Source organism: Equus caballus, chromosome 1 (genome assembly GCF_041296265.1).
Source record: "Equus caballus isolate H_3958 breed thoroughbred chromosome 1, TB-T2T, whole genome shotgun sequence".
In the NCBI taxonomy this organism is placed as follows: domain Eukaryota; kingdom Metazoa; phylum Chordata; class Mammalia; order Perissodactyla; family Equidae; genus Equus; species Equus caballus.
The window spans coordinates 104,171,103-104,183,418 of NC_091684.1; the positions used below are offsets into that span (position 1 = coordinate 104,171,103).

Sequence of the window (12,316 nt, forward strand, 5' to 3'; positions counted from 1 at the left end):
ATGGATGAATCTTGAAAACGTTAGGCTAAGCCCACATATTATATGATTCTATTTATATGAAATGTCCAAAAGAGGCACAACTATGAGATAGAAAGTAAATTAGTGGTTGCTTAGAGCTGGGGGATGGAAAGATTGCAAATATAGGGTTTCTTTTTGGGTGATGAAAATGCTCTATAATTGATTGTGGTGACTGACTGTACAACTCTGTGAATATACTACAAACTGCTGAATCGTACGCTTCAAATGCGTGAATTGTATGGTATGTGAATTATAACTGAATAAAGTGTTATAAAAAATATTAATAGTCGAAGATCTTAAGTATAATGAATACTCTATTAGTGTGTATGTCTTCTGAGTTCAACCACAGATCACTGAAGATTTTAATGTCCATGTCTTCAGTAATCCCTCTAGCTGAATCACAATACTTTTTTGTCTGACATCTCTTACAAAAAGGCTTCATAAACTGAATTGCTGTTGAGACACTATGTTTCTTTTTACTCTTACAGAATAAAGTAAAATATTTAATTAAAAGACAAAAAAATATACTATTAATCCAGCTGTGTTATCGAAAAATTCTTGGATTCAAGATTCAAAGATAAAAATTCAGGTGTTGACTGCATTGCTATTGGATTGGACTGGATCTTGAAACAAGCAGCACACACTTGAAAGCCATTTTCAAATGTCACAGGATACTGCAAAAATGCACGTTCAGGTGTTTGGTTTAAAAATGTAGTCTGGGATGCTGCCAAACAATGCTCTTCCACAACGTGGTGGCAAGGCTTTATATAACCCCATCTCTGGTTTGTTTTGCTTCTCGTACATTTTAGGTTCTCCATGCTCCATAACAAGCAAAAGAAATTAGTCTACATTGGAAATGTTTATACCAAGATAGAAACCTGGGAGTCATCACTAACCCCACACCCCCATATACAAGCTATCATCAAGTCCTAATGCACCTACATCCTCAGTTTCTCTCAAATCTACCTCCTGTCCATCCCCACAGCCGTGCCTTAGCTGAAGCCTTCAGCAACTCATCTGGACCATCACACTTGCCTCTCAGCCAGTCTCTAGTCTCTCCCCTCTCTAACAGCCGTGTCAGCTTCCCAAAATGATCTTTCCGAAACACAGGTCTAGCCGGATCACTCCTACGCTGCAAGTCTTTCTGTAGCTAGCTCCTCACTGTCCACTGGATAAAGTCCGAAGGTCTGCCAAGGACACAAGGTCTCGCACGGCCTGGCCTCCACCAACTCCCTAGTCTCCTTTCTCACCATTCCCCCCAGTTCATCCTGACCCACATCTATAGGAATGCCTACCATTCCTGTAACCCCTCCTGCGTGTGCTGGGGCCCCTGCCTATACCCTTGCCAGATATGCTTTTCCCCTTTCTTCTGCCTGAAAACCTCCCATGATCCCCTCTGTGAAGCTTTCCTGGCCATTCCTCTACTACGGGACCTACCCCTCTGAGTTATAATTACTCATGTACATATGTTTGTAACCTACCCGACTGAAGCCCTCTGGAGGGCAGGAGCAATGTCTTAATCATCTTTGTATCTTGAGTGTCTGGCACAATGCTAAAGACAATAATAAGTACTCAAAAAAAGTTTATTAAGTGAACTAAATCAGTAAATTTTTTAAAATCTAAAAGAGGAGAAAACTACTAAATTTGGGCAAAGTTAATTTCTGAAAGTGAAATAATAAAATAAACCATCAGAAGACGTAGAAACTCCCAACTGCAGTAAATCAGTAAAGGAGACCCGATTGGGTCAATGTAAAAGTTACAGATCAATGAGCTTTGGAGGGAGTGTTCCTCCCATTTTGATCCTTCTCCTGAAAATGACTTCTTGCTTACATATGTTTGATACAATGGAGGAGATTCAGTCTAAAATAGAGTTTTCTTGGTTTTACTATGAGGCGATCATTTTTTTCATTCTCAGGTTTTTGCTTGCTTCTCATAAGCTGACAAAAACTAATGAGCACAAAGATCCTGGAGCCTTTCGAGTTTCGTAACTTGCAGCTCCATGTGAGCAAAACTGAGAGCATTTGAAAGTACCGCAGTTAGTAAATTTACTATAGTACTTTAATATGTCACACACAGCCACTTTGTAAGCAAATTAAATTTATATACTCTTAGACACCAAACTGACAAAGTGAATGTTATATATATACTAATCCCCCCAAAACCCTCCCCTTCGAAGCTATTTTTTTAAATGTTTAACTTTTTAAACTTACTCTTTTCCCCCTTGCTCTTCTTGTTCTCTACAAAATAAAAATGTCTGTCTATGTACCAATCAACATTCTTGTCTCATTAGGCTAGAGCCCAGGCCTCTTAAGACCAAAACTCAGTCTTACATGAGCTCTGGTCCAGAAAAAGGACCAGCCACTGGGCAACCCCGGGACAGCGCGCCAGACAGCACCCACCTGTAGCCCACCTTGCGGGCATAGTGCAGGCAATTCTCCTTTACGTGGGTCTGGAAGTAGGCAGAGCGACAGAGGGCCCCACACTCCGGACAGCAGTAGGGGGACTTGTGTGCATGGATCCGCTGGTGGGCACAGAAACTGCACTGGTTGGGAAGCAGCATTTGGCACACCTGGCAAGTCTAGGAAAGAACACCAAGAAAACAGTTCACACAGGTGCGGCAGCCCGTGGCTCTCCAATCAGAGCTGTCTGGCTTTCCTAGGAGAGGGGTCAGAACCACCTCCTCTCCCACCTCATCTCTCTGCCAACTCTCCTAGGATACCTGTGACACCCCAGGCCTCATTAGGTGTTGATACTGATACCCAAGTAAGCTTTGCCTCTCATCGTATTAACTAGAGATACACCTGACCCTGTTTTCCCAAAGATTAATCCTACCTCTAAAACTGTGGGTGTTTCTTCCCTCTGGCTTGACAGAGGACCAGCTTTTCTAGAGGCCTAAGGCACTTCTTGAATTCTAAGACCTCACTACACCGCCAGACTCACCAGAACCTCTGCCCTAGCTCAGCAGAGGCAGGTCCTACTCAACCCCTCTAGTCAGATGGTTCGGTGACTCCCAAAACGGACCTGAGCCCATCCTGGTTGGTCCTCAGAAGCCCCCAACACAGACTGACTGGGTGGCCTTGCCAGTTTCCATTCCCTCAGCCCTGTTTGCTCACTCTGAGGGGTGCCCTGAGCCACAGTTCACCACATACACCCACACAAAAGGGCAGAAAAGGCAGCAGTTCCTTTGTTCCTGGCCCCAGGGGAGAACCAGGGGACAAGAAGTCTGTGGCCCCACTCACTGAAGCTCTCTAGTGGGCAGTGCCCAGACAGCCCAGAGCGGGAAAGCAAGGGACTGAGCTGGTGCCTGCATCTGGAGAAGCCCTTCTTGGCAAAAGGAGACAGCTGCTCCACTCACTGCAGGGCCACTGAGCTGGGGTCAGAGGAGATGCTCAGAGGAACAAGTGCTAGGGAAGACAGGAAAAGGTCTCCACCTTTATCAGTGACATCCAGAATGTGGGACCTCTACAGGACAAACAACCCAGTTCTTTCAACAGATAAATTGCAAGGAAAAAAAAAAGGTAGAGAGGGAAGGGGAACTTACAGATTAAAGGAGACTTAAGGGAAATTTTCAACAAGTGCAATATATGGCCCTTATTTGGATCCTAATGATTCAAGCAAGCCATGTGTAAAAAGAAATGAGACAATCAGAGCTATTTGAACATTTATTTGATGATAATATTGGGACATTTGACACATATTAAGATTTGCTTATAACAAAGAATTATTAATTTTGAGATGTGATGTAGTATATCTATTTTTTTTAGGGAGAAAAAACCCTTATCTTTTAGTGATACATACTGAAATTATAATTATAGACACAATGACACTGGGATTTGTTCAAAAATAATCCATTGCAGGAAGGGGCAGGCAAGAAAATACATGAAACAAGATGGGCCATGAGTTGGTCTTTGTTAAATGAGGGCTCATTACACTATTCTTTCCACTTTTATATGTTTGGGACATTCCACAATAAAGAGTTGGGGTTTTTTAATTTATATATATATATATAAGTATTATTCTAGGTGCAAAACAGTAAATAAGTATGTTAAGTTTGTGTAAGAAAAGGACACATATTTGCCTATATTTGCAAAAAAGGAGCAACAGAGTGATAAACCAAAAGCGAATAAAAATGATTACCTATGGAGAAGGAGGGGGAACAGGGTGAAAGGTACAGGGACAGAAGCAAGACTTTTCTGAATGTACCTTGTTTATAGTTTTAACTCTGTAATCACATAAATGTTTTACATAATTAAAAAATAATAATATAAAGTTAAACTAAATAAACAAAAGAACTCCCTAAATATTGAAAAACAGAAACAAATAACCTAACTACATATCAAGTTGGTGACATAACCATACAGAGAAAGAATTATCACCAGTGATCTTTAAAACAGTGTTTTAACTTATACATCCTTAACGTGATAGATTCTAAGGACAAGAACTGAAAATACACCCGCAACTTTATACAGTTGTCCTAAGGTTAGAAATAATATTGGTTTTGATATTTTGAAATTTGTGTGTCTGAATGTATGTGTGTGTAGTAGGAAAATCTTAAGAACCAAGATTTTCAGCATAAGATCATTTACATAAAAACCTGAAAATCTTACATTTGAATATCAGTATAAACTCACGATCTTTCTTTTCTCTTTTTAAAAGTTTACAGTTCTTAGCTCTAGCCACTGAAAAGGCCTAGAAACAAAGATATAGCCAGTAGCACTGAGCATCTCTGGTACCCAGAATGTGCCCTCTAAATACCATTCCTCAAAAGAAACCTGGCTCCTTGGGGAAATTGCTGATTCCAGGTTTAGCACAAGACTGTGCCCAGGACACCTTCTTGGGGCTCAAAGTAAGGAAGCTTCTCAGGCTTAATGAGGACACAGGAGCCAACTTGAAGGGGCTCCTACTGACCAAAGATGGGATCACTTGAGCATCAAAAAGAATGACTGAATTCATGAACATACGAAATATATAAAAACCAATGAGTTCATTCTAACACTAACTAAAACTAACAGAGGAGGTTACCTCACACCCATTAGGATGGCTACTATCAAAAACAAAGAAAATAACAAATGCTGGTAAGGATGTGGAGAAACTGAAACTCTTGTCCACTGTTGGTGGAAATGTAAAACAGTGCAGCCACCGTGGAAAACAGTATGAAGGTTTCTCAAAAAATTAAAAATAGAACTACCGTATGATCCATCAATTCTACTTCTGGGTATATACCCAAAAGAATGGAAAGCTGGGTCTAGAAAAGATACTTGTACACCCATGTTCACAGCAGCATTATTCACAATACCCAAAAGGTGGAAGCAACCCAAGTGTCCGTCAATGGATGCATAAATAAACAAAATGTGGTACATACATAGAATAGAATATCATTCAGCCTTAAAAAGGAAGGAAATTCTAATATATGCTATAACATGGATGAACCTTGAGGACATTATGCTAAGTAAAATACGCCAGTCACAAAAAGACAAATACTTTAAGATGCCACTTATATGAGGTCCCTAGAGCAGTCAAGTTAATAGACACAGAAAGGTGAATGGTGGTTGCCAGGGGCTGTGGGGAGGGGGAATGGAGAGTTGTTTAATGGGTACTGAGTTTCAGTTTTGCAAGATGAAAAGAGTTTGAAATTGATCGCACAACAATGTGAAAGTACTTAACACTACGGGACTGCACACTTAAAAAACGATTAAGATGGGAAGCTTTGCATTGTGTGTGTTTTACCACAACTTAAAAAAAATAATAGAGAAGGGACTCTCAAAACACTACTTGAGGCTGTTAGGGCATCAACTGTGAAAATTGTTAACTAAGGGAAACAAATTAAGTGTCTATCCCATTTTCCAACATAACTATATTTCAGGGTAACCAAATAGCCCTCATGGAAGAGGGGAAGATGTTTTATACAGAATTCCAGCTAACAAATGAAAAAGAAATGATGAAATTAGAAAAACATCCTCTGTAACTCCTAATAAACTTACTGCCTCAAGCAGCAATTACTAACAGATACAAAAATCATTAGGTAAAAGACAGGGAACTTTACAATGAAGGGATCTTAGAACATCACCACCTGAGCTCACTGATCAAGTTGAACATCATTAAAACTGAGACAGTGATGCACTCTGAGCCCCTGAAGTCAGGACACATGAAGAACACAGTGCTCCCCTCCTCAAAACTGAACCTGAATCTAATCGAGTCTTTATCGCCAACTTCTAGGCTACAGACAAAACATGGGGCAGAGAAGAACAAACTAACTGCACGAGGAAGCAATCAGTCAAACCCAAAATTGTCCTGGAAAATTCTCAGGAAGCAGTTAAACCCAGAATTAAAAAGTCTCAGGACACATGACCCAGTTTTCAACAAATCAATGACGTGAAAAAAAGGGAGGGGCTGGAGGCGTGGAGTGGAAGGAGTTATTGTTCTGGATTGAGAAATTCAAAAGAGATAACAAACAAATGTAACGTGTGGTCCATGTTTGAATCCTGATTCAAAACAAGCCCAACTGTAAAATGACAATTTTTTGACGTGAAAGGAAAATTTCAATGTGGACTTGTATTAGGTAATATTAAGGAATAATTATTAATTCTGTTAGGTGTGACAATAACATCATAGTTAAGTTAAATAAAAGCTTAAGAACAAGAAGAAATAGTGTCTCTGTGCTGACATCCTATCCAACAAGGTGGCTGGAACGCCAGGGGAGGACCTGTGCAGCCACTGCGGAGAGAGGCACGTCCGGTCCCGGGGCAGACTCCCAGGAAGAAGGACGGAGGCCCAAACGTGCTGCCCTGCAATCCCTGCTCTAGAGGGGAGCCCAATGCCACCCCATTCGTCCCCTGCCCGCCCCCGACACGGCCCAGAGCCTGGGTACACTCTCAGGAAACCCAAGTCCACCAGCCCTCAAGGTTAGGTTTTGATCCCAGAGCTCAAGCTTTACCCTTTCTCTGAGACTCAGAGGCCACATTTATTGGCAGGAGATTTTGTGAGGGATTCGAACAAGGCTCAGAGAAGCCTGGCAGCCTTCCTGGGCACTCCCTCCCTTCCTGTCTGGGGGCCTTTTTGTCAGGTTCCCACCAGAGAAGAAAGACACAAAGACGATGCAGGATAAGAAGGCTGGCAGCCTGGGATCCTACACCCAGACCTCTGCCTGCTCAGATTCTAGAAAGCAGGCAAGGAACAGCGTGGGAAACACATCACAGCCCAGGCATCAGGCCTCGACTGGCAATGGCTCTGATCACATGACTCAGAAGAAGCAATCCCAGCCCAAGTCAACCACACTGGTACAGCAGGACTACCTGAGGACCCTGAAGAAAGGGCCCAGGATGGCCACACTCCACCTGACTCATCACGAAGAAAATGCCAACTAAAACAGAGAAGGTGAAGACGAGAGGCAACAGCAGCCCTATGGCATCTTGCTGGCCCTTTTGGGGGCCGCCCGGCAATTCCACCTCCTCTCTCTACCCAACACTCCCAAGGCTGACATCACCCCCAACAACTCCTTGTTCCTCAGATGCACTCTCACAAAGCTTTGTTCCCTATACCTGGAACACCCTTGCCCGTCTCCCTCCTCCAAGCTCATCCTTGCAGGTTCACCTTCCATGTCAGGTCCACACAGCTCCTTCCCTACACCTGGAGCCAGGAGGCAGCAGTCCCTCCGAGGCACTCTATGCAACTATGTTTATAAGCCTCTCCCAGCCCCAGTCTTCCTCTGCCGCACACTGTAGCTGTTTGGGTGGTGAGCCCTGCCCTTGCTGAGCCGTCGCGAGCTCCCAGAAGAACGGTACGACTCCCTCCTCTGGCAGCCCTGCGTTCGACACAGCCACTGTGCACACAGTGGCACCTGGAACACACATGCAAAGCTCATCGGCCACCAACAGGGGTGCAGGCCCCTGCTGAACAGGAGTAAAAGAAGCTGTCTTGCTTTCCCCCCAGGCCTCTGTAGCCCTGGTTCAGGGAGGCTCAATGAGGGGTGAGCTTAGCTAAGTCGTGAGTCCACCTAGAGGAGAAAGAAAAGAGCCTTCTGGAGCCACATCTGGAGGCCTGCCTCTTCCTAGGGGCTTGCTGATACAGACAACCGCTGACATAGAGGGTGGAAAGGGTATTTTCAGCAACAAATGCCCTTTTTAAAAAAAAACCACATCTCATCCAGCATAACCAAGAATCAGCACAGGCTGATGAGCATAGTTGCTTTCCTGGAGTGGTGAGAACCAGCTGAAAGATGAGGGCCCCAAAAGCCTCTGCCACAGGGTCCACATGTCAGTCTACTCTCCTTTCCACATCAGCCCTGCCACGGGCCCTACTGCAGTTTCCCCTAAGAGATTGCAAAAACAGCTCTGTCCACTGCAGGGCAGAACAACTTAGTAAAGACACGGTTCTCAGAAGTACAGAGTGAGGAGTGGGGCACTGACACACCTACCTCTGTCCCCAAGTTCTTTGGGCCCCTGCTAAGACAGCTGACAGAGACCACAGGACCATCCAGTAGAGCCCCAGCCCAAGCCCAACAGTGGGCCCTGACGGCCCACTGGAGTGGGACTAAGTATCCATAAATACACTCGCTAAATCTTCAGGGTCTCCCCTCAGTTGTGGGCAGGACGCTTTTCCCAATAAACACCAAGCACGACATGTTCTGGTGGGTCACTAACCATCAAGCAAGATGTCCTCTTCTAAGACTTGTAAGATGCCACCACTGCCCCCACATCAATGAGCTTTTTTCTCCATGCCCAGTCATGGAGCCCGTGTGCACCAGGGGCCTGACACCCATCACAGAGTCTGCTTACCAGCCCCTGGGTTTCCTCCGTCGTCCTCTGGAAATGTGCAGCCATAGCCATGTAGTCGTGTATCTGCTTGTGACATTCGAGACACTTGATACTGTGCCGGATGAGCCGCACGGGGTCTGGGTAGAGCGGCAAAGCTGGAGGGGGAGGGCTGGCACTGCCCGAAGTGAGGCCATGTTTGGGGGAGGCGGGGGCGGCCGGGGTTGCTGGTGCCGTGGAGTTCGCAGGGGCCGACACGAACATTTGGTCCGCAGAGATGGGCTTCACGAGCAGCTGAGAGCACTGCATGACAAGCCCCTTGCTCTTGTGGTCGCGGGCGTGCCGGAGCAGACTGCACTTGTTGAAGAAGAGCAGCGTCTGGGAGCACAGTGTGCACAGCACCTCGATGTGAACGCTCCGCCGGCTGTAGTGCTGGCTCAGGCTCTTCTCTAAGGCAAACGCGTCCCCACACTCCAGGCAGCAGTATCCACTGGCCGGCACGTGGATCCTGCTGTCCGCAGGCGGGCTGAGATTTGGCGCGTAGAGGGGCACAGGGTTGGAGCTGTGGAGGACCTTGTTGAAGACCTCCACCACCAGTGGGGCGGCCTTTTTCACCTGGTGGACCAAGGGCACCGACATCTGCGTCAGCTGTGTCTGGCTCCGCCTCTGTGCCGAGGACTTGGCCGTCACTGACGCGGCGACACTGTGGGGGACCAGGTTCAGGTTGGCCAGATGCACGGCTTTGGGCAGGAGGTTGGCAGGGGCCGGGGTGGATGCCTGCAGTGCTGTGCTCTGCTGTTGCTTCTTGCCCATCTGTGAGCCCGAGGCAGCCCCCTTTGGGGCCCGGGACCCAGAGCTGCAACAGGGAGATGAAGATTCACTGGCCTTCGTCACGCTCTCATCCCCTTTCCTGTCATCCTGAGGGCTCCCTGAAGTGGTGCCCACCTCAGGAAAGTGCTCTGCTGCAGGCAGGGCAGTGACCTCGTCCTCTGGCACCTCACTCGGGGCCTCGGCAATGGCGCTCCCTAGAGGTGACCCAATAGGGGACTTACTGGGATCATCAGGGTCTGGCAGGATCCTTGTGACCGTCCGTTTGATTTCCCCCGATGATGTCTTAATGGTTTTGATTCTGACTTTGGGAATTGCTGGTGGGGAGCTGGCAGCCACAGAAGGGGAGCCTTTGCTGCTGCTGTCACTGCAGATGCTCCGAGGGCTGTCCGATGGCTTGATACTCTTCCTAGTGGCCTCCAGAGGGCTCCGGGGACTCTTTGGTGACTTGGGCATTTTAGGGCTGCCTTTGGAGCCCTCTTTAGTGGGCCCTGAGGGATCCTTTGTGTGGCCAGGCTGATCCTCCTTGGTGACACTGGCCACTCTTTTGGCCTGCAGGGCCACCAAGGCTGCAACACAAGAGGACAGCTTGGAATGAGCTGGCTTAAGACGCTGCCTAGGAGGGACTGATGAGCAGGTACCAAGCTCAGGGGCAAGTCCCTTGGGCTCTCCAATACTGTTGCTGGAGTGGCTGTTGAACTCCAAAGCTTCCCCAAAGAACCGACTGGCATCCAGCTCCTTGTGAGGTTCCACCGCCTTCTGCCCACCTCGCTCATGTTCCTGCTGACTTCCCAAGGGCAAGGGTTCTGGCTTGGGTTCTTTCTTACAAAAGTGATCAAACATATGCAGCTCTGGGACTGGAAACTTAGACAGAGCCTCCAGGACTGGGCCCCCGACAGACCCACACCCAGGAGTGGGTGGGAAATAACTGTCAGAGTGCTTGGGCTTCATCCCAAACCCATTATCTTTGATGGCATCCTCAGATTCGGGACTGGAGATCGGACTGAACTGGTTAAAGGTTGGTAATGGCTCTGACTTGGAAGGTTCCAGCTTGCTAGGGAAACTCCTGGCACTGTCTCCATTCATGAAAGTGGAATCAAACTTCCCACAGTTGTGGCCCAGGTTGTGGGGATCTGGAGGCAGATCGGAGCCCCGGAATCCATTGTGTAGGAGGCTGGAAGCAATGTGGTCTTTCTCTGCTTCAAACGACTCCTGGCGGCTGGTGTTCTTGACAATGACACTCACGGCCGGCACATCTGAGGCTGATCCTGAGTGAGACAAGGACACGCTCTCATCCATACACATGCCTGCAGGTTTGAGGGGACTCTCACTCTCCTCACTGGGGGTCTGGATGGCTTCCTTGGCATCAAGGCTGGTGGGGTCTGGGATGTCAAAGGCAGCCAGAAGGTCATCAAAGTCTGGAGTTTTCATATCCCCCATGGCTGAGTGCTGGCAAGAGCTGTAACAGAAACAGAGAACTGAATCAGTGATCGCTAGGATCCTACTGGACTCTGCTCTGCATCATCGTCATCCCACACCCATCACACTAACACACACATGGCCTGCATGCCCACGATAAACCCCACACTATGGGAAGTCACACGCCTGAGTTTTAACCCAATGGGTTTGCAAAATGCTGGGGATGTTGGGCAAGGGGTGGAAAGAGAAGTTTATATGTAGTGACAAGCCTACCTGCAGGGCCTAAACCTCAATACCTGGAAATTCCTGGCTGGCTGCATAGCCAAAAAGAGGGTATGCTCATACTACATGCCCTTGATTTCTCAGAGAATATCACTCTTCCATGATCACATGTACAAGCAAAAAACCAATCACTCAGTCTTCTTAAAAAAAAAAAACACAAGGGTTACGTCAGCATCATGGCAGAATGAGCTCTTCCCTTAGTCTCTCACCCCTAACATAGAGAGACATTCAAAACCTAGCAGAGGACATTCATACAATACAATAGACGTCTGAGAGATCCACACAGCCATACGTCTGAAGGTGGAGGTGCTGGACCCCTGGGAGGCAGTGGAAGCAGGTAAGGGGATCTCCTCTCTCTCCTGAACAGCAGCAATCTAGCACATGGGACCTTGCGTGGCAGCCAGCACACAACAATGAGAGGAGATGGGGGAGAGGGCAGCCCTCTGCAAGAACACCTTCCCTCTGAGATTGGCCTCCCAGCCCGTGCAGACACTCTACACAGAGGCAGCTAAGTAATCGCAGGGGTGTCTTCAGCAAGCTGAGCAGCCCAAGAGGGCAAACAGCAAGTGGAGAGCAGGGTCGCCTGGGATCATGCACATGAAAGAAATCACCCCACCCTATCCTTGCACCTGGTACACCAGCTCGGCTGGTCAGTCAGAGCAGGGGACCCCCAGCAGAGCAACTGTGCATCTACGTTTGTAAAGCAGCAGCAGCCAGCAGGCAAACGCAGACGAGTCCTGTCAACACAGCTTCCAACGGACAGGCACATCTGCCAGAGATTACAGCAGGCTCAGAGGACACAGCTTCTGCCCCACTGCCCAGTGGCAGCAGGTAGAACCTGCAACCAGATATTACCACTATGCAACAGCACTAGTCCACCCCATCAAATAGTATGAAGAATTATATTAACACTCCAGACCAGAAGGAAAATGATAAGTACCCAGAAATCAATCCTGAAGTCACAGAAATTTACAATCTAAATGACAGAGAATTCAACATAGTTATCATAAAGAAACTAG

The 12,316-nt window shown here is 47.1% G+C and overlaps 1 protein-coding gene across 3 annotated transcripts in view; it reads right to left on the minus strand.

Moving 5' to 3' along the window:
• Window positions 1-12,316, minus strand: part of ZNF592 (zinc finger protein 592) — a 49,085-nt gene that overhangs the window by 8,324 nt on the left and 28,445 nt on the right. For all 3 annotated transcript variants that reach the window (XM_014733696.3, XM_023649445.2, XM_001916239.6), the window contains exons 4-5: window positions 8,793-11,055; window positions 2,418-2,596 (exon numbers count right to left, since the gene is read on the minus strand). In XM_014733696.3, coding sequence (XP_014589182.1) covers window positions 2,418-2,596; window positions 8,793-11,036 — 2,423 coding nt within the window. In that variant the 5' untranslated portion in view covers window positions 11,037-11,055. The remainder of the gene's footprint in view (window positions 1-2,417; window positions 2,597-8,792; window positions 11,056-12,316) is intronic.